The sequence below is a fragment of the Tursiops truncatus genome, chromosome 1, assembly GCF_011762595.2.
Source record: "Tursiops truncatus isolate mTurTru1 chromosome 1, mTurTru1.mat.Y, whole genome shotgun sequence".
NCBI lineage: Eukaryota > Metazoa > Chordata > Mammalia > Artiodactyla > Delphinidae > Tursiops > Tursiops truncatus.
Window position 1 is genome coordinate 179,572,111 of NC_047034.1, and position 22,106 is coordinate 179,594,216.

General features: G+C 56.9%; 1 protein-coding gene across 5 annotated transcripts in view; it reads right to left on the bottom strand.

The window, feature by feature from the left end:
* KCNAB2 (potassium voltage-gated channel subfamily A regulatory beta subunit 2) overlaps nt 1–22,106 on the bottom strand; it is a 97,174-nt gene that overhangs the window by 6,095 nt on the left and 68,973 nt on the right. For all 5 annotated transcript variants that reach the window (XM_073796921.1, XM_033844243.2, XM_033844234.2 and 2 more), the window contains 10 exons: nt 21,177–21,220; nt 20,351–20,388; nt 12,878–12,957; nt 10,434–10,478; nt 8,522–8,566; nt 7,660–7,703; nt 6,578–6,664; nt 2,546–2,631; nt 675–795; nt 331–425 (listed from right to left, as the gene is read on the bottom strand). In XM_073796921.1, coding sequence (XP_073653022.1) covers nt 331–425; nt 675–795; nt 2,546–2,631; nt 6,578–6,664; nt 7,660–7,703; nt 8,522–8,566; nt 10,434–10,478; nt 12,878–12,957; nt 20,351–20,388; nt 21,177–21,220 — 685 coding nt within the window. The remainder of the gene's footprint in view (nt 1–330; nt 426–674; nt 796–2,545; nt 2,632–6,577; nt 6,665–7,659; nt 7,704–8,521; nt 8,567–10,433; nt 10,479–12,877; nt 12,958–20,350; nt 20,389–21,176; nt 21,221–22,106) is intronic.

The following is a 22,106-nucleotide window of genomic DNA, read 5'->3' on the forward strand; positions in this document are numbered from 1 at the left end:
CAGAGAAAGTGTGCGGGGTGTCTGCAGGGGGAGGAGGCATCCCAGGGGGCACATGCGGATCCAGAGCAGGTTGTGAGGGCTGAACCTGGGGGGAGGGCAGGAGGGCGGGGGAGCGAGGGGCTTCTTCACCTGGGGGATGTCCCACAGGTGGGCAGCCTTTCTAGACATGGGGTCAGGCCAGCTGGGGCTCCAAGTTCCCATGCTCCGAACCTTCCCGCAGACAGTGGCCCAGGGAAGCCCCGCCCAGCACCAACGTGTCTGCCCAAAGGCCCCACCCCTCCAAAATGCCCGTCCTGCCTGTCCCCTCCCCCAGCCCGGCCGCTTCTTCACCTTCAAGGAGGCTCTCGAGTAGGGCGGGATGCCACTGTCGTACTTTCCGGACACGATACCACAGGCCAGAGGGGACCAGGTCATGGCGCCCACTCCTGGGAGAGGAAAGCCGGACGAGGTCAAACCCAGGGTCCCGAGGAGGGGAGGGGCGGGGCGAGGGGAAAGGGGCGGGGCAGGGCAGGGTCGAGGGGCGGAGCAGGGCAGGGTCGAGGGGCGGGGCGAGGGGATCTGGGATGGGGTTGGGGCAGGGCTGGGGAGGAGGTGGAGCGAGGGAGAGGGTGGGGCGGGGCGGGGGCGGGGCCTGGAGGGCAGGCGCGAGGGCGGGGCCGGGCAGGGGAGCCCACCTATCTTGTGGAAGAGCTCGGGAAGCTGCACTTCCACCTTTTCGCGTTGGAACATGTGGTACTCGGCCTGCTCACAGATGGGCGGGATCAGGTTGAACTGCCGGGCAACGGAGTAGGCCTCCTGGGAGAAGCAAAGAGGGGCATGGAGGGTCCCTGACGGTCAGCGGTTCTGAGGGGCCTCCGGGGCAGCAAGGAGAAGACACGAAGGCATCCCCAGGAACGGCTGGCCCTCCTGCCCCTCCCCTCTCCTCTCAGCTTTCCTGGGAGCCTGTTAGGCCCCCCTCCACGGGTGGAGAAAAGTGAGTGGGTTGTGGGATCCCAAGGCTGAAGGGCTTTGGGGGGAAAGCACAACTCAGTAGTGAGGCTTGGGTCCTGGCACTTACTGGCCGGGTGTCCTTGGCTCACCCCCCCGTGCCTCAGTTTCCCCATTTGTCATGAGGGTCAAATGAGCCAACAGGGTTGGCAGCCCTCAGGACAGTGCCTGCCTGTTACTGGTTTTATCATGATTGTCACTCTAGGGCCTGGACCCAGGATGATGGCAGGGGCAGAAAACATTAGGTCAGGAGGGGAAAGTGGCCGGCATCAGCCCATTTCTGGGACTTGGAGGTCAAGGCCTCTCCTCTGCAGACCGGATGGGTGTGAGCTCCTGGGGATGCCCGTCTGCCAGCCCTAGAGGCCCTTTCCCCTTCAGCTTGAGACTCAGCTTTCACATCTGTAAAGTGGGGGTGAGATCCTGACACCTCAGTGAGCTCTGTGCTGGGTCCAGGCAGCTTCAGAAAAATGCCGTAGGATCATTAATGCCGCAAACTCCGAAGGCCGATTATACCATGGGCTTCTAAAGTTGTCTGTAACTTGAAATGAAAATCCTGCTTAATTTTTTTTTTTTTGGATGAACCAGAAATCTGGGGCTCACTAGAGGAGAAACCCGCTAGCAGGGATGCCAGGATGTGGGAAATTCTGGTGGGTGGGGCATGGGAAAGGCTGAGGTTGGGAGGAGGCCTGGAGGCAGGGGTGAGGGCGCCAGCCTGAGAGCTAGTCCTGCGAAGACGCAGTCCCCAGGCCTCTGCCCTCCCCCCACCAACCAGCTGCCTGCCTCTGAGAAGCCACCCTGCCGACCCTTCTGGGATACCCCAGAAATATTATGAAACATCTGTCACCCTCAGCTACTGATGGCTCCCGTGGAGGGAAATGACAAGGAAGGGGATGCCTTCCTGAAAATGCAGGTGAGGGGGAAACATCATGGATCATGAGATGGAAACCCAGGCTCTGAACTGCGCGGCCTGAGCATCCATCTTGGCATGGGCTGTGTGACCTTGGGTGTGTTACTTAACCTCTCTGTGCCTCAATGTCCACATCTGAAAAACAGGATAACAGTAGCACTTACCTCATAGGGCCTTGTGAGGGTTAAATGGGAGTCAGTCCACATGAAACCCTCAAATCTAACGGCACCTGGAACACCACAAGAGCTCAGCACGGTGGCTGGCACTGTCACCGCTGCTGAGCACTGGCTGAGCTCCAGGACCCCCACTAAGAGCTCCACACCTGTTTTCTCAGATAATCCTCACAACAGCCTCATGACGGGGTAGGTTGTCCTTGCAGTCTTGTTCTACAGGTGGGGAAACTGAGGCTCAGAGAGGTGAAGCCATCTGTCTGGGGCCACGCAGTGCTGGGATTCAAGCCCAGACCCCTGTCTGCAAGACCTGCGGACATCACTGCCACATGTCACCATACTGTCCCTCCCCATAGTACCCAGTTATCTGTGCATTAGGGACCAACGGCACTGAACCTGCTAGAGCCCCGGAGTCACCATCCACGGAGCTGGGGCCGGGAGCCCAGCTGGGGGACACGCACACACCGAGAGGTCACCGTACCATGATCTCCATGGAGCTCCAGCGCGATGTGCCCCAGTACATGGCCATCCCCTGGTTAATGACGTGGGTCATGGCACGCACCGTCTCTGTCACGAGAGAAGGGGAAACCACAGGTCGGGGGGGGCGGCCGGGGGCACGGGGCCTGGCCTGGGGACATTCTGCAAATACAGGCGGGCGCCAGGAGGAGGGGGAGGGTGCTGTCGGGACGGCTTGCAAGCAGTGTACTTCCCGGCTCCGGAGTTGGGGGCGGCCTGGGTTTTCTGGGACCACAGAAAAAAGTGAGCCTCTGTCCAAGAAGCTGGTCTTGAAAACAATGTTCCCAAATAGTTAGAGGTCTTATGGAATCTTTGAAAAATGGGTTATGGATGGATTGAGACGTTTCTATGGCAGATTAGAGGGATGCAGGAAAGGTGAGGTCAAAGAATGTGACTCTAGAACGGGGGGTGTTCTCTAGTCTGGGGAAGAATGGGGGACCCTGATCGCTCAGGAAGAACCAGATAAACGGATTAAGGTTACGATCAGATTGACGGATGGCAAGAGGAAGTAACATAATTTCTGCCCATTTCTAGTCTCCCACTTGGGGCTACTCCGGACTCTCACTGGGATCTGGAGAATTGAATGGAGAGGTAATAATAACATCTGTCAGGAGAAAGGGCAGGGTGTGGGGCCCTGGGTGGTCCCAGGGGTTGGGGGCTGCAGAGCGGAGCTCCCCTCGAGTCCAGAAGAGCCAGCAGTAGACATGGAAAGCCCCCTGTGGACCACGCCCCGACTTTCACACCAGCCCAGTATCCAGGAGCAAGGGACCCTCTCCCCATCTACACTGTGATAGATTCTTCCTTGGACTCAAAAACGTTTTTTGAGAAATAAAAATCTGCCAGTTAGTGTCGCCCCCGAGGCTGTTTTGGCCCCAGGGGGATATTGTGGTTTTTAAAATTGAACTCGACCTCAAATTTTAAAATTTTAAATGGCTCTTAGCTTTGTGGGATGATGGGCTACCCCATCAGATTTCTCTCAAGTCCCATACAATGCTTGCAAGTTCGACTGCCCAAGGCAGCCTCAGAAGTTCAGTTAAAGTACAAGTGTTTCTAAAAACAAATACCGCTTGAAAGTCCCCATCTCTCCCAAAGTGGCCACTGACATGGGACAGCTGAGGTCCCTGAAGATGGTGGGGGTGGAAGGAAGGATGGAAGGAAGGAGAATGCAGGCTGGTTCCGAGAGCTCCACCTTGGAATGGCCCAGGACCACTGGAACCTTCTCTGGCAGAGAGTGGCACCTCTGTTTTGGGGTGTCCCTTCCCACCCATCCTGGGTCCCTGAGTGTCCCTTTGGCTGAGGTCCCCTCTTTCAGTAGAAAGCCAAGGTAGCTGGGGCTTCTGGGGTGGTGGTCTCTGTGGGCTTGCCGAGGACCTCTGGAAAAATCACACCTTGGTTTCCACGCCTGTAGGCCAAGCCCTGTCCTCTCCTTCCTTCCAGGGTCAGGGACTGGGCTCTTCCCCGCGCATCCCAGGGAGGGGGTCTGGCAGGGAAGCAGCCCCCTCGGGCTGTCAGTGGGCCACCACTTTAACGGCCAACACTATTCGATGTGAAGAGCAGCGCTTGGTTGGAAGGTTGAGGGTCCCAGGAAGGAACCTGCCCACATCCGAACCCTGCGTCTGGGCTCCCAGCCCGGCCGCCCTTCTTGGGTTCTTTAGAAACACTCTTGGGGGGACCTGTGACCATGCGGTGTGACTGCCCAATTCTTTTCAGCCAAGGCTCAGGCCCACATGCCAGAGAGAGGGAAGCAGAGGACACCCCCGTTCGCTAGCCTGGCTTCTTGGAGCACAGCTCTCTCCTAACGCCCCTTCCATGCAGAGAGGGGAGTCCAGCGGGAGCCTGGGGGCCAGGGAGCCTGTGCGAGCCTGTCGCTGGCCTGAGAGGGAAGGGGTCCTGGGCAGTGGCAGGCTGGCCGTGGAGCCCATGCACAGGAGCGTGGCCCTTGGTCTTCTGCCCAAGCTTGGTGTCAGTGACACCAGAAACAGGGACAATTAGGGACAGCTGTCCACCTCAATATTTAATGCTGTTTTACAGAAGCAGGAGGACCAAATCCTTCCAGCTGCTGCCAAAACCCATGGCATCTCCTGCTGCGTCTCAAATAATACATGGGAGGGGTCAGGTGGCAGTGCCAGTTGGCAGGCGGGAGCCCTTTCATTGTGGACCACAGCCCAGTTCCCAGGGATACCAAGGCCTGCCCTTCGTGGGTGGGGTGGGGTCCCAGGGTCCTTTGGCTTAGGGGTGGGCAGAGACCGCTGCATGGCCAGAGGCTGCCCCGGGGCTCAGAGTTTCCCCAGCTCATGTAGGTATTTTTCAAGGAGGAAAACAACTGCATTTCAATGGTGAGCTCTGGCTGCATGGCATGGGGTGAGAGTGACAGGTGGCCCAGCCCACCCAGGGGACTGGAGCACTGCACGCCACTGGGGGCAGGGCAGCTGGTTGCTGGTGCCCTCACTTTTGGTTGAGGTGGGAGCTTAGCAAACGTGGAGAAGATAAAACCTGCCGGGGGCCAAAGTTCTGGGGTCCCTGATGCGTTTACTCCTGTGGGAACCTGGTCTCCCCAGCCCTCTCCCAGACCATCTGGGGTCAAGGTTTCTGGTGCGGATCACAGCAACCCCCAAGTCAAGAGGAGGCCCCGCGGGTCACGGGTCATGGCAATGCAAGGCAGTGCGAGGAGGGGCATGCATGCACAGGAGTAGGGGAGGAATGAGGTGACAGCGTGGACCAGGGGGACGGCGCGGCTCTGCGCCACTTTGCTTTTCTTCACTTGCAAGGTGTTCCCATAAGGCACTTATTTCTCCTTTGTGCATTTTATGGAGAAGTTTAGTCATGGGGGCGGGGGAAGAGAGTCGTGTAAATAAAAGCACTGTCTCATAAAATGCAGCTCAGACACAGAGGTCAGTTGTCGGGCCGAGGGTACTGTGTACCTTCTATGATGAATGTCCTTGACTTGGAGGAACTAAATGGATCCCCTGGTGATAAAAGAAAGATGGAAAGAGACCAGAGTTCACAGCTGTGGGAACGCTGAGGGGCACAGTCTGACAAAGGGCACGGGGACGGAGGCTCAAATCACTTTTCGCAGAATACTCGTTTGGATAAAAAACCAACCACACACACACGTGCACACACACACACACGTATATATACACACACACAGGTGCATGGTATATACACAAACAAATGAAGAAAAAGTAACTCGAACATAACTGAATTTTCCAAGTCCCTGAAGCAGCAAAGCACAAATGAGAAGATGCCCGAAGCAGAAAGTTGGAGGAGATAGTGGGGGCTGAGATGGCAGGAGTCAAAGAATAAACAAGCGCCTGAGAAACCAAAACCGCTTTTCAAAGCACTGCACGTCTTTTTTTTCTCCTCTGAGTAACAGTTCATTCCCCAGAGCAGAAGTCCCCTAAACCCTCCCAGTAGAACGTGGGCCATGATTGAAAGGACGGAAAAGAAGGCGGCCCTTGCAGAGTCATCATACTGTGACTTTAGCTACCGCTGCACACAGCTCAAAGCCAGGATGGGCGCGGACCCAGAGCAAGGAGGGGACTCAGCCTGGAGGTGCTGGGGTGCGCGTGAGGGGTCGAGCAGGGGCTGAGCTCAGGCCCGCCCCCCCGCCCCTCCCCACACGGGGAAGGCCCCACCCTCCAGACCCCCAGGCCTGGGTGCCCCGCGCGCCCTGCGGTGGTACCATCAGAGCCTCAGGCCTGGGTGCCCCGCGGGCCCTGCGGTGGTAGCATCAGAGCCTAAGGCCTGGGTGCCCCGCGGGCCCTGCGGTGGTAGCATCAGAGCCCCAGGCCTGGGTGCCCAGTGGGCCCTGCGGTGGTAGCATCAGACCCCCAGGCCTGGGTGCCCCGCGGGCCCTGCGGTGGTAGCATCAGAGCCTCAGGCCTGGGTGCCCCGCGGGCCCTGCGGTGGTACAATCAGAGCCTCAGGTACAGAGCTTTCTGCTCTTTTTGGAACCGTGACACCCGGGCAGTCAGTGCTTCCGGGGAGAACGTACCTTCCATGGGCGTGTTGGGGTCCGGGCGGTTGGCAAACACCACGTCCACATACTCCAACTGCAGCCGCTCCAGGGAGGCTTTCAGACCTGGAGGAAGGAGTGGGGAAGGACTGTTACCATCTTCACAGACATTCCTGGGCCCTCGTGCGTGCATGCGTCGCAGGGAGCAATAGATGAAAGGGACGAGGCCCCGGCACCGGGAGCTGTGGACGGCAGGGTGCATCTGTGGGCACGGGCCACCTAGGTGGAGAACAGCCATGAGAGAAGAGGGGGCACACCCCAAAGGGGGTGGGGTGGAGTCCACAGGCCCAATGTCCTGTGACTGCATGGAGGGGGCCCTTCAGAGTGGCCCGGGGGGAACTGGGAGAGCCAGGCCACCTGACACGGAGGACAGCTGCGTCGCTCATCTATGGCACCGAAGGCCCGTGGGGCCCGAAACGCATGAGTACTTCGCAGCGGCTCAGAACAGAGCTGCAGAGTGGAAGTGCTGGGCTGCGGGACGGGGAGGGGCGGGCAGCAAGGCCTCCTAATCATTTGATTGTCAATGGATTGACTGTATTACCTTGACGACGGTGAACGTGGGGAGATAATACAAATCAGGATGAGTGAGACATCCTGGCACCTCCACCCCAGTGCTCCGTGTGCTGAGGCCCAGGCTGTGTCTGACACACACCCTCACCTGGGTCCTTCCCAATTCCACTAACCCCAGATGTGGGCATTCTTACCAGGCCCATTTTGCAGATGCTGCCACAGAGGCCTGGGGAAGTGATGTCCCTTGCTCAGGGTCACCTGGTGGGCACAGGGTCTAGCCTAGATTGAAACCCAGGCCTGTCTGTGTCTTCTCAGGGACAACACTGCCCACCCCAGGGCAGCACGGGCCCCGCCCACCCATACCCCTGTCCCCTCCCACACGACACGGAGGGTCCACCCCATGTGAGCCTGGGTGAACCAGAGCACGGGCTGTCCCCAGGCTCCGGGCCTGTAGCATTGGTGGGGGAGGGGCACTGTGCTTTCTTCACTTTCGCATCCACGGGAAGATGCCGTGGGTTTAGGGGGCTGTGTGGAGCCAGGGCCCCCCTCACCTTCTATTATGTGCTTCCTGGAAAGGCCCCTCTCCGTCTCGGCTCTGAAAAGCAGGCGACAGCACGTGTGATATTGCGGGCGGTTTGGGGGAAAATGCTCATGACGCAGAAGTAGGTCAGCTCGTGCCACTTGTGGTCTGATTCCACTTCGGGGATAAAACCACGAGGCTATGCGGATTTGCTTGTGGAGATGACCTGGCAGAGCTGGGCCGCCTGCCCGCCACCCTGGGGAGGTGGGGCTCAGCGGGGACTGCAGGCCTCTGCTTTTCAATTTGCCCTTCTGTCTAGCTTGGAGTTTTTTCTTTTTTGGCTTGGAGTTTTTAAAAATTGAAAGCGAATCCCATTTCTAATTCCTATGAAGCCCATTTTGTCCAGCCCCAGAGAGAATATGGGGCCAGATTCCTGGAGGACGGCAGGAGTGGTCTGTGGCCCAGGAAAGGTGGAGTGATTGGGACAGTTCATGAATTTTCTGTGTTTTCCAGAAATTTTTAGGATGTTACCTTTGTAATCAGAAACAAACCAACCCACAAAAGTAAAAATAAAAATGAAACAAGGTTCGAGTACAAGGCAACTCAGACAAAGCTGCTTTTCTGGAACGTGACGTCCCTCAATAGGGATGGCACGAGCCAGGGCAGATGGCTGCACAAACGCCAGCCCACCCCCTGCTTCCGGCACCGGGAGACAGGAAACTGTGCTGCCCACGTGCTGTCCTCCAGGAGGTTCCTGAGGTCCAGGACAGACCCGGTGCAGCCTCTGTTTCCCCAGGATAACTACCCCCTCCCCACCCCCAGGGGCCTCCTAAATCAGGGGTCTCTGCAGACCTGGCCCCCGGCCAGGGGCAAGGTCTGCCCGTTGCACCTACTTTCCTCCCCAGAAGATCTTGGTGGTGATGACGAGGCTGGATCGTCTGCGGAACGAGAGAAGGAGGGGTGTTACTGGGCATGATCTCTTGGGGTCCTCCCTCCCCCCACCTTCCCCACTGTCTTCAGCTCTTACACAGGGGTCCTAAACCCTTCTCATCCTGGAGCACAGGGCGTGAAATGGGGCGCCTCTCTGCCATTCGATGTTTGGGGTGTGCCGAGCCCAGGGACCTGAGGCTCCCCGTTGAGCCGAGCCCAGGGACCTGAGGCTCCCCGTTGAGCCAGGAGACAACCCACAGATGAAACTAACCTGTGGATGTCACTAACCATGGAACTAGGGTTGGGCAGTGGGGGCTGGAGGGAGACGGAGTCTAGTGTGATGGGGCCTGGAGCCCAGAGGAGGGGGGACACTCAGGAGAGGGGAGGACACGGCTCAGGGAATAGAAGGCAGCTGCGGCTCCCTGGGGACTCCAAGGAGGCCAAGTGTAGGGGCTGGCGGCTGGACGGAGGGCTCTGGAGAGGATGGAGCGAGGCAAGGGACCAGGCTGTCTGGTTCTTCCTCTACTGGCTGAGACTGTTTCAGAAAAGCTGTGTGTGGGGCAGCCTTGGGGAGCGGCCTGTGGGACACTGAGGTGGGGGGGAGGCTAGGGTGGGGCTGACCCGAGAGGCAGGCAGGTGATGTTCCTGGGGGTTCGGGCTTCGGTGGCTGAAAGCCAGAGGAAAGGGTATAGAGTCAGGTCTCCCGCTGCAAATCCACAAGAGGCAGCGCTGACACCTTTGTGACTTTGCCTGGGAGGGACAGGTGGGCGGGGGTCATGATGGCCCCTCCTGGCCACATTTGACCTTGACCATTCCCATAGGAGGGTGACAGTGTCTCCTGGGGTCGTGCTTTCCTCTAGTGGGGGGTGTAGGGGGAGGACTGCTCAGGAAACAGCTCCTCAAAGCCAGGAGCTCCACAGCCGTCAGTGTGGCCTGCAGGGGCGATGACCTAACTGGAATCTATCTCCTCAAGACTTCAACTAAGATGTTATCAGGGCCCTCTCTAACAGGCGCAGTTTCCTTTTAACTGCAAAGTGAGCAGGGATACATTTTGGTATCAATTAGAGCTGAGAAGAAACAACATGGGTGGGGCAGGAGGAGGGGTGTCAGTCATCCAGGCCCCAGAGGTTGGGGGAGACTCTGAGTTTGTGCGCTAGGGGAGGGGAGGGAGAGGGGAGGGGAGGGGGAGGGGGAGGGGGAGGGGGAGGGGAGGAGAGGGGGAGGGGAGGAGAGGGGGAGGGGAGGGGAGGAGAGGGGGAGGGGAGGGGAGGGGAGGGGGAGGGAAGGGGGGGAGGGGAGGGGAGGGGAGGGGGAGGGGGGAGGGGAGGGGGAGGGGAGGGGAGAGGCCCAGCCTTCTAACTGCTTCTGACTTTGCTGAAAATAAACACACACAGGCCACAGGGACCCCAAAATGCAGTCAAGCGCTCAGCCTGGCCTGACTCCAGGAGGGCGGGCGGGAACTCTGCTTGACACCAGACACAAGGCTCCTGACCGGCTTTCCGGGGGAGGGGGGAGCTCCCCCCCTCACCGCGGTGCAGGCCCTGGCTCCCCGGGGTGGCCACCCACAGTGTGAGTGCTCGCACCCCTGCAGGAAGCGTGGGGCTGCCTCTATTCTGGGATGCTCTCACCTTCCCAGAAGGAAAAATTCTGGAACCGCCAGGCCTTAGACAGCCTGGCTGGTGGCACAAGGGTGATGAGGCCAACCCTGGGTGCTCCACCGGAAAACAGGAAGGAACAGCCACCGGATCCTTGCCCGGGTGGCCTGCCCATCCCACCCAGGACCCCAGGGTGGTCCTCTTCCCTCCCACCAGCCTCCTCCAGCCTCTTCCCTGTGCGCGTGCGCCCTGGGGATGGAGCACAGAGCAGAGTAATTACCTCCATCCCTTCTTCTTGATGATGTTTCCTAACACCACTTCAGCCCTGCCAAGAAGACCGAGACATGGGGACTTCATTACAGCGTAACAGAAACACCAAACCTCGCCCCACCTGGACAGTCAGCCACAGGATCCCCTCTGTGAAAATGCCACTGGGGCCGGGGAGCCGGGCTGTTAACGCCCTTTGGCTCGGGAAGCTCATTCCAGAGCAAGGAGAGTGCCTGGGAGCAGCTGGGTTACTCCCCGTGGAGGTGGCCACGGGCGTGTGCCACTTGACCCAGCGATGGCCGCTCCGGCTCCCGCGGAGAAGGAAGGAGCAACGTCCTGCTGGGCAAGACCGGCAGCAGACTGTTGCCCTGGCCCGTTGGAAATTCACCGGGGAAAACGCTCGGCCACGTTACATGGGGGAAGTTTCTAGACATGTATATTTTTTAAAAGGTAAATTATTCACCAAGGGCATCCTCTGTTTGCAGAGACGATCAACATGTACTCAGGGCTGAATTTCCAGCCGAGTGCGTGTGTGCGTGTGTGTGTGTGTGTGTGTGTGTGTGTGCGTGGGTATCCCTCTTGTTTCTTGCTTCTGAACAATAGAGAGACAGACGCCATGCTGACCGCTCTCTGTTCTGCTTGGCCTCCCTCCGGACCCTGCACCAAACTCAGGCCAGCCGGGGTCACGCGTGGACCGTTCCAGCCACGCTTGGCACTGCAGCGCTGGATTAACTTTTAAGAACTTTCTGCTTGTGGCGAAATGTTTCTGAGCAAAAAACGACAGACGGAGAACGATCCATACCCAGCTACATTCCAATTATAACAGCGCCTGAGTCACCCGCTCAGGAATAACGGGTTCTAATTTGTGAGCTGCTTAGCATACGTTCTGAAGGCTCTTCATTTGCGGTCAAGATGCACAGATAGTCACTCAGCCCTGGGTCTCCTCCTTTTATTCCTGGGTCCCTCGGTGGTGGCACAAAAGATCAGGAAAGGAGGAAGACAGGGGAGCAGGCAATGGTCCTGGGGCTACAGGAGCTGTAGGCAACGACTCACCCGAAGCCTGTTGCTTTCGGCTGTGAATTCTCCTGGCCATGAATTTGGTAAGCCTCTGCCCAGCGGGGGCACAGAAATCCTGCAGCTCTCCGGGAAGTGCCCAAAGCATGAGAAGCAGGGGCACTCAGTAAGACAGACGCTTGGCGCTCTGGTGAGCAAGAGGGACTCGGCGTGCTGGCCCCGGCACGCCAGCCCCGGCTGTCCAGTTAAGCTGGGGGAAGTGAAGACAGTGACGCAGACAGTGTGGCTGCCGTGAAAGGGGGGTGCTGGGCCTGGACACAGGGCCATCTGGAGTTGCCTTCCTCACCCTCTCCTGGGCAGCAAAACGGAGGCAGGCGCAGGGCCAGGGAACAGGCTGGGGTGCTCAGGATGGGGGGGACGCCTCTGGGCTTGGCATCTGCATTGGGCTTTTCCACCTCTGACCCTTCGGCTTAGCTCATCTGTCTGGAAAGCATTTCGCTCTGATGGAAAGCAGCTGCCGGTTTGGAGGGGTGGGGAGGGAGCTGTGGCATCAGGAGGACAGAGGGCTGCTGACAGGGTCTGGAGGAGATTTGGGGGTCCCAGTGGAGGCCCTCGGGGCTGTCAGATCATCAGAGCAGGACTTGAGCAAAGTCCCAGCTGGGGTCCTGATTCTCGGCCCCATCGAGAGCTGCAGGTAATATTACCCGGAGCCTGCGAGGCAGGTGCTGGCCCTGCGGCCACAGTGCACGGGCGGTGGGCCAGGCTGAGCAGCCCAGCTGATGGGAACTTGGCTTGCCCCAGGCAGCAGGGGGCCAGAGGGAGGACAAAGAGAGAGCCAACAAATGATTTCACAAACAAAAGCTGACTTTTGGAAACCCGATGCAGGAGAGTGGATGATTTGATTACAGCCAGTCTTTAAAACTGAAGCCAGCAGCCCTGGCTGAAGAGGGCTTTTACATAATTGAGTAGGAAAATTCACTGCCAAGATGGGAAGAGCAGCTCCCTGCAGCGCTCGGCTCAGCAGACCCTGCTCTCCCCCGCTCCTGAGACGCCCTGCATTCCCTGCAGCCCTAATTGCACCATTAAGATGTGAAAATATCAGGCATGTGGGGCTGCCTGCACTTCGCGGGCGCGGCAGGAGAGCCCCCTGGACTACAGCTTAATCACGGCTCTCCCCCAACACAGCATCTTTGGCACCAGAAGGGCTGTGGTCATCTTGCTGCTTGAACACACGGGAGTTTAGCAAGTGGCCAAATGCTCTGTGATTCTGGCCCCGTGAAAACACCACCTCCCCACGCCGTTTACAGTTTAGAAAAGCAGGCAGAGTGGGAGGCGCAAACCCTCTGGGGAGTAAGAGCCCCTAGGAGCAACAGAAGCTCCGGCTCTTCCCAGGGAAGCTGTGGTTGGCCTGCATCGCTTCTTCCCGTGAAAAAAGGCACGTACTTGCCCGCCGCGTAGACTTCTGCGGTATCGAAGAGGTTGATGCCATTGTCGTAGGCCAAGGTCATTAGCTGCTCTGCCATCTGAAACGAGAAAACCGGGGCTCTCACAGGCGGCACCATCTTGTCAGCCCAGGCGGAGGGCCCGGAGGCCCCAGAGCACAGCCTCGTGGCCTGGGAAGACCCCCCGGGTGCCAAGGCGGCCCTGTCCCCGCCGCAGGACAGGCCTGGAAGCAGCTCAGTCACAAACCCATAGAGAAGAGAGAAGACAGAATGAATGCAGAAACAGCCTCTGGACTGTGAATTTCTTGTGAGCAGGGACCCCACCTATTAGGTCATCTCAGGGCTTAGCACCTGTGCTGAGTTGAATCGTGTCCCCCAGATTCATATCCACCCAGAACCTCAGAATGTGACCTTATTTGGCAGTGGGGTTTTTGCAGATGTAATTAGTTAAGATGAGGTCATACTGCTTTAGGGTGAGTCCTACATCCAACATGAGTGGTGTCCTTATAAGAATAGACACAGACACACGGGGAAGAGGCCATGTGAAGATGGAGGCAAAGGTTAGGTAATGAGCCTGCAATCCAAGGAATGCCAAGGACTGCCAGCCAGCAGCAGAGCTGGGAGACAGGAACAGAACTCCTTCAGAGCCCTGGAGGCAGCGCGGCCCTGCGGACACCTTGATTTTGGACTTCCGGCCTCCAGAACTGCGACAGAATAAACTTCTGTTGTTTTATGCCACCCAGTCTTTGCGCTGGCCGTCCTGGGAAACGAACACAGCCCACAACAGGACCGTGATAAACCTTGGCAGAATAAATCCTCTTCAAAAGCTATGGCTAGAATGTGCCCGTGATGCTGTATCCCTCTGAATTCTTCCCAGCAACGGCAGGAGGGTGAAATTACTGTTTGCAGATGGAAAAACTGCTATCCTCAGCTAGCCCTCTGGCCTTGGCCCTGCTTCTCCGGTGCCTTGCACACCGGTGTGGATGAACGGCAACCGATGGGCAGTCGGGGCGAGGATCCGAGGCAGCCTGCCTGCAGTCGACAGCCCCCTCCAAGATGCAGTGGGCAATGAACTCTGCTGGCCCGCTGGGCAGTGCAGGCGTCCGTCCGAGCAGGGGTCACAGATGCAAACTCCCCCACCAGCCACTTCTCGAAGCTCAGCTCAGAGCCCCAAGCCTCCCTCCCAGTAGCTAGCCCACAGTGCGGTGAGTAATACTTAGCCCTCAAAAACTGCACGACAGAAAGCCAGCCAGCTAGGTGCAGCTTCTAGGAGCTTCTCCCAATACCAAACGCGTAAGCCCCACCGGCCAGGCAGGTAAGGAGAGGGAGGCTGGTGCCTGGTGAGGGTTTAGTGGGGTGGAAGGGGGCTCAAACACTGCTGGGAGTGACCAAATCCTTTTATTTTTCAAGAGAAGCCAGAAATCCAGGATATCGGGGAGCGGGGTAAGTTCCGATTTTCAAACGTTGGCAATGAACCCCAAAGGTTTCAGGTGATGAGCAGGCCAAAGCTAACCCCGTCAGTCAGCTGCTGTCTTCCAACTAGGAAAGCTCATTGGTGGAGGAGTTTTCTGGATCCATCTGCAGCGCGGACTGGCTCCTCTCCTTCCTCTGCCTCAAGTGTAACAATGTAGCAGGAGCTCCCCTGCGTCCTCCTTGGGGTCCTCCCTCCCTCCCTCCTCCTTTCTTTGCCTCCAGAGCTGCAGGCACACCAGGCTCCTTCCCTGGTTACCTGCTTTCATCCTTACTTTTCCAGGATGTGTCCCACCAGGCCGCCGGAGCTCTGCCCAGGAGAGGACCGTGTGCTGGGCCCCGCAGGTTACACAGATGGTTTAGGCGTGCTCGCTGTCTCCTGGGAGGGTTCTGAGCGAGGTGACCCAGGGCCAGGGCTTTTATTTTCATATTTCAGACACACACATATTTTCTTATGTCCCCATTGTGCTCACAGGGAGGGTACCACACTGTAGGTATTCTTTTGCATTTTGCTTTTTTCACTTACAGTACATCCTGGAAATAGACCCATAGCAGTTCGTGGAGATCTTCTTCATTCCTTCAAAACTTGTTTTTAAAAATCAGGGTAAAATATACATAAAATTTACCTTTTTTTTTTTTTTTTTTTTTTGCGATACGCGGGCCTCTCACTGTCGTGGCCTCTCCCGGTGCAGAGCACAGGCTCCGGACATGCAGGCTCAGCGGCCATGGCTCACTGGCCCAGCCGCTCTGCAGCATGTGGGATCTTCCCGGACCGGGGCACGAACCCGCGTCCACTGTATCAGCAGGCAGACTCTCAACCACTGCGCCACCAGGGAAGCCCAAAATTTACCATTTTAAACTTTTTTTTTTTGCTGCGCCACGCAGCATCTTAGTTCCCCAACCAGGGATGGGACGCGTGCCCCCTGCAGTGGAAGTGCCCAGCCTCGATCGCTGGACCGCCGGGGAAGTCCTCTAACCATTTTTAAGTGTACACTTCAATGGCATTAAGTAGATTCACACTGCTGTGCAACCATCCCCACCGTCCATCTCCAGAACCTTTTCATCGTCCCACACTGAAATTCCATCCCCATTAAACGTGAACTCCCCCTCCCCTCGCCCCGGCCCCTGGCCCCCACCCTCCTACTCTCACTCTCTGTGATTCTGGCTCCTCTAAGTGCCTCACATGGGGGGGATCATACAGTCTTTGTCCTTCTGTGACTGGCTGACTTAGATGCCCTCAAGCTTCATCCGTGGTGTAATGTGGCAGAGTTTACGGGGCTGGGTTTTGAAGGGTGGATAGGAGTTTGTCAGGCAGGCAGGAGGAGGGCAGGTGGAGCAGGGGGCGTGGCAGGCAGTAGGGCTGGTGTGTGCCGAGGAGCGCAGCCTGCTGTACCTGCTGCACCTGTGGTCTTGCCCGTCCTGTGCTCAGGTCAAACACCTGGCCACCCTCCACTTGGCTTTCTCTCAATCCAGGATCAAAACCTTTAGCCAGTCGTATCAGCTCCCGCTTGCAAACGGATCTGGAATCTGACCGCTCCTGCCTACCTCCAACTGGGCCCATCTGGTCCAAACTGGAGCATCCCTCGGCTGAGTTTTTGCGGTAGCCCCATAACTCTCTCTGCCTCTGTCTGTGCCCCTGCCACCCCTGCTAGGCAGACTGTGGTCCACAGACCAGCAGCATCAGCATCAGAGATGCAGAATCCCAGGCTCCGCCCCAGACCTGCCTCATCAGATCTGCCCCAGCAGATCTCCGGGGACTCGTGCACACGGTACAGTCTGAGAAGCACCTCCACCGGCCATCCGCAGTGCAGCAGCCAGACTGAGCCTAGTACGACCTAAGTCAGGGCAACCTTCCTCTTTGCTAGAATCCTCCAGTGGCTTCCATGCCACGAAGGGTCAAAGCCAAAGTCCCCACCAGATCTGCTCCCTCACCTCTGACCCCATCTCTTGACACCCCTCCCACCATGGCCTCACGCAGGTGGGCACACACCTGTCCCCTTGGGCTGGAACGCTGTTTCTCTGGATCACCAGGTGGCTCACTCCCTCACCCCCGCCTTCGTGCATCGTCCTGTGTAAACCTGGAGCCAACACCGCAGTCCTTCTTTCTCTGTTTTCCTATTCTCTGTGGTTGACTAAATAGTGGTTCCCCAAAGATATCAGGTCCCTGGAACCTGTGAATGTTACCTTAGGTAGAAAAAGGGACTTTGGAGACTTGATTAAATTAAAGGAGATTCTCCTGGATAAGCTAAGTGGGCCCTAAATGCCACCACAGGTGTCCTTACATGAGGGAGGTGGTGGGAGATTTGACACTGACAGGGGACAGGGACGTGACCACAGAGGCAGAGGCTGGGGTGATGCGGCCACGAGCCGAGGACTGCAGGCAGCCCCCAGACACTGGAAGAGGCAGGAAGTATCCTCCCCTGGAGCCTCCACCGGAAGCGTGGCCCTGCTGGCACCTTAATTTCAGCCCAGTGATACTGATTTTGGACATCTGGCCTCGAGAACCGTGAGAGAATAAATGTCTGTTGTTCTAAAGCACACAGCTGGTGGTAATTTGTTTTAACAGCCACAGGAAAGGAATGCACTCTCCATCGTATGTTTAACCTTCAGAGATAAGATGGGCTTATGATCTGTGATCTGTCCCCCTCTCCAGACAGAGAGCAGCCCGAGGGCAGGGACCTGGAGCTCAGCGGGTGCTCAGCCGGCATGAGCTGAATGGAGGAAGAAAGAAAGACGTGAACACCATCCTAAGTACACCCAGGACCTGGGTGACTGTGGACAGAAAGAGAATTGGGGAATCCGGGAATTTTCAGATTTTCTGATTTTTGGACTGCTATGATTTGGGTGTAATTCCTCTTCCAGGTTTTTCTATGTGACTATATGCTTTTTCCCTGCAACACGGCAACTCTGACATACACACAGCTGTCTCTGCTGTTTTCCGTGCTCTCTCGTCATGGTTCTGTCCCCTTGTCAGTCATCAAAACATGACTTCTAAAGACTTCTGCTCTGTGGGTGCATCCTGCATAATGTAATGGAGCTTCTATTTGGTGACTTTTCAGTTATTTCCAATGTCAAGAGTCCCAGAGGCTGGAGGCAGAAGAAACCTCAGATGACATGTGGGCCACCTCCTGTCACCCCCACCCAGGGGACAGGGAGGCCATCCTGCCCCCGCACGGTTCCCCGGAGCTGAGAGCTGGCTCTGAAGCACAGAGCCCAGGTAGGATCCCTCTTCATCCCTCTCCAGGTGTGTGACCTTGGGCACCTGCTCAGTCTTGAGGCTCTGCTTCCACGGAATGGATAATAAAACACCTACCTCCTTGGGTTGAAAGAGGATTGAGAGCCATGATAAATGTAAAGTTTAGCTACTATTCTTATTGAATTCTTATTGCCCAGGCTGCTGGGAACACGTGCCCCAGGGGCAGTTTTCCACCTGAACAGCTGTGTGAGGTCACAGAAAGGGCACTGAACTAGAGTTTGGAAAGCTGATTCTGTCCGGGGCAGCTCTGGTACTTGGCCACGTGATCTGAGGTTTACTAACACCGTCTGCTCCTCGTGTCCCTGCCCAGCCCACAGAAGCCTCCCTCCCTGGGACGACAACCCACAGATATTTGCAGATGCTGCTGTGACCCCATAGGACCGGGGATGGCAAGCCTTTTCTGTAAAGGGCCAGAGGGTAAATATTTTAGGCTTTGCGGATGGTCTCTGTGGCAACTACTCCACTCTGCCCTCATAGCGTGAGAGCAGCCACAGACCATATGTAAACGAACTGGCGTGGCTGCCTGCCAATAAAACTTTATTTACAAAAACGGGCGTGGAATTCATAGAGGCAGAGAGTGGATGAGAGGTTACCTGGGGCTGGGGGGTTATTGCTTAATGGGTGCAGAGTTTCTGTTTGGGGTGAAGAAAAATGCTGGAAATAGACTGGGGTGATGGTTGCACCGCAAAGTTAACGTACTTCATGCCGCTGAACTGTATATTTAAAAAATGGTGAACATGGTACATTTTATGTTATGCTTATTTTAACCACAAGAAAAGTGGTTAAAATGGCAAATTTTACATTTCATATATTTAAGAAGAAAGAAAAAACAAAACAAAAAAACCAGGCTGGGGACCAGATGTGGCCCCCAGGCCATCACTTACCCACATTTCCTCAGTCCTGCGGGGGAACGCCACTCTGCCATAGTAAACCCACCAGTTCCTTGTTTCTGTGTCTCTCTGGCATCTGGGCGTGGCATCCTGCACGCAGGAGGTAACTCTAAAAACAGGACTCTGTGTCTGGATTCTGTGGCATGCCAAACGCCTTCCTTTGGACATGATGTTTGCAAGGAACACAGTGTTCCAGGTGGGGTCACCCAGCCGGAGCGGGGTCCCAGCCTGCGCCGCTCTGGGCTTGGGCAGCACACGTGTTTCTCTGCAGCCCAGGAGGGTCCTTGCTTCCTGTGGCGCCAACGCCGCTGGTGCAGACCAGGCAGCCAGCTAAAGGATGAAATCCAGGCATTCTTCCTCTGAACCGCGGAGAGGTGGGCCCCTCAGACTTGATGTGTTGATTGTTTGGGACACTAACTGTAGGGTTTAATAGGAAAATTCCGCTGGCTCTTACACTCAATCATTTTCACCCGCCAGGACCTTTTAGAACCCCGAATCTGTCATGTATTGTATCCGCTGTCCTCCCAGCTTTGTGGCATCTGGAAACGACTTCCATCATCTTCAGACATGTCACCATGTCCCTGATGGAGCCGCGGTGGAGGCCGGAGTCAGCTGTGGCTGCCATTGGATCATTAATCAGTACTCTTTGGGTGTAATGGATCTGTTGGTGAAAAAGTCACCTAATTGGACGGTTACCATCCGGCCACTTCTCTGTATCTTTCCCACAAGGACAATGCACACAGCGTAGCTAATGCCTAGGAAATGAAGTCACATCCTCCACAGAATTCTTCCACATCGAAAGGGTAACAGGCGAATTAGACATCACACACTTATTTGGGGTAGACCACGTGGGCTCCGGGGCTCCAACCTTCTAGGTGCTTGGAACCAATCTGGTGGCTGAAGGTGAAACAATTCCCTGCATCTTAAAAACTCCTGACTTTACCTAAGATAGCCCCCAGAACCTTAAAGCCAGGGCAAATAGTTCTACAACAGCTACTGTCATAAAAGAAAAAGGAACGAGAATGCAAATTAAATGCATCTAGATTTCGATGGAAGCCAAGCTTTCCCTTTGAAAAATAACTGAGCAATCACAGTTACAAGGTCTCAAGTGAACTCACTTATTCATTTTTAAATGCAATCTTTCCAATAGGAAGTAGAGGAGACATGAAGACAGCTTCTTGTGCAGAGGTTCAGAGCTCTCTGAGCAAAACCGCTGTTCCCACTTCCACGATATTCACTCCCTGCCCCGAAGTGCGCACCAGCCTGGGAACACTGTCTTCTCCAGGACAGACGCTGGCTGCACTGAATCCCAGTTGTGGAGAGAGAAGCCCCAGCAAGTGCATCCCATGGCCGTGCATCCCGTTCACGACGGCTGTGGGGCATGCGCAGTTAGGAGCCCGGTCAAACATTCAGCTCCTCGGTCTTCGGTTTGCAGCAAAATTTCCAGGATCTAAATTCTAAATGACCTCAACAGATATTTATTGATGTTTCAGATTCACGTGCGCATCCTCTGTAGGAGTGGCAAAGGATTGCATCGGGCTTGATGATTTGGAAAATGTGCTCTCCCTGAACTCCTCTGGCTAACCGTGGGATAGGTGTTCTGTAGGTGAGGAACCTGATTTCTGGGACTTTAAGGGACTTGCTGAAGCCCCAGTGCACCCAGCTGCTGGGTGTTCGCGCCACTACGGTGCTCACCCTTCCTGTTGTCCCCCAGGGCACCCTGGAGAAACAGTAGGAGGGGAGCCAAGGCGGCTGCCCTGAGCATTGACTACCTGGTGCATTTCGCATACTCTACCACGTGCCTGGGCATGGGCGGCCCTTCCCCGGGGCCTGGGGGAACGAGGGAGCCCCATCTTACCTCGTCCGTGATCTGGCCTCCGAAGGTCACCCATGTTCCTGATAGGAGAGATACAGGCTCAGGTCAGAGAATGGCCCCGGGAAGCCCAGTTCTCCCCAGGGCGCTTGGACCTCGGGCTGCAGGGCGCAGTGGGGCAGCCACGCCGCTCTGCGGGAGTGTGTGCTTGGCATGCGTGGACACCTGGCCTTTGGGGCATGTCTCCCTCTCTTGGAGCCAAGGAACCAAGGGGACAGTAAGTGCCCAGAGCAGGCAGCTGACTGCAGGGCTTTGACATGCTCGTTGGCGCTGAAGCTGCTGCAGTTCCTATTCCAGGGACATGCCATGGGCAGTGGGACCAGGGCTGTCTCCCTGAAGATGTGCAGGGCTGACAGCCATGCCCTCGCGTTTGCTGGGCGGTGTGTGTGTGTGTGTGTGTGTACGTGTGCACCGTGGAGGCGGAGAGACAGCGTGATCTGGGAACAGAGTTCATATCTGGCAAAAGAAGAAAAAGGGCAAAATCTGACTGCCCCTCATGAGGGAGTCTGTCACGTAAGGCAAGAAGTTGCTGGTTCCCCGCGGGCAGGGTGCTTCCCTGATTTTCTGCTGCTGGGCAGTGGGCTGTGTGTGCAGAGGGCCCTGGTACTCCCCTCACTTCCCCTGCTAAGGCTGCATCTCTGCCCTCCTCCCTCTCGTAGGCCCCTCCCCAACTGCCTCTTGGTTACCATGGCAACCGAGCATCTTCCCCCCCCCAATCCTGGCTCTGGGTGCAGCTCCCTCCCCCACCCCCGGCCTTCCTGACACCCCCGCTTCCTTGCGCACCACTGGACCAAGAGGACCCCACACTCACCAAGCCCCAGGCAGGAGACCCGGAGGCCCGACTTGCCCAGGTTCCTGGAAAACAAACGTGGCGTGAGTTCTCAGCGGCCAGGGCAGAACCCATTGTTTCTGCTGCCCAGCCTCCCGAACTGCCCACCCACCTCTTTTGAGGCTCTGAAGGCAAGGGGTCCTTTGGAGAGAGGCCTGCTGCTAGCCTACTCTGGGGGTAAAGGGCCAACCAGGGCAGAGCCACGTTGCTGGGACAGGCCACGCTGTGACCACGGCAGGGCCCCGGGAGCCACCTCGGGGAGAAAACGTGGAATGGACCCCATCTTATTTCATGGGCTGAAACAAGACTGGTTCAGGCCTTGTGGCCCCGGATGCAGGGTGTCCTCTTATAAGAAGCTTCTCTTTCCATTTCTTTAGTGTCACGTCTGTGGTTTTGTGTATCTTTACTCCCTCTCTCCGAGGAGTGGAGGAGAAGTTAGTCCCACATCACCTGGGCCACACAGCCCTGGGCCCTGTCTCTCTGCAGGAGGAAGTGGGGGCAGATGAGAGCCCTGTTGAAGGGCACTGGTGCCCAGAGCAGGCCTGACCCCTAGCCAGGGCCGCTCAGGAGGGTGAGAGCCAAGATCCCCTGGCAGCACGCGTCCTGATCAGACCCAGTGGCCACAGCTGAACAGACTGTCCAGGGCTCCCTCACAGGCCCCCTGAGGCGCCTGCCAGATGGGGCACATCCTGGGGTCCACGTGGGTGAGCTGCAGGCTGTCACTCATGTCCTTAGGAGGTCATGGAGGGCAGCAGTGCCCTGCTGAGGGCTGGGATGCCGGTCCGTCCTGGCCTGTCCATCCTGCACAGGCTGCCTGGGAGCCTGCAGGGCAGCAACAGGCCGGGTGTCACTGATCCCCCGACAGCTCTGTCGGGCAGGTGCTTCTCTTTTCCTGATATTCCCATTTTACAG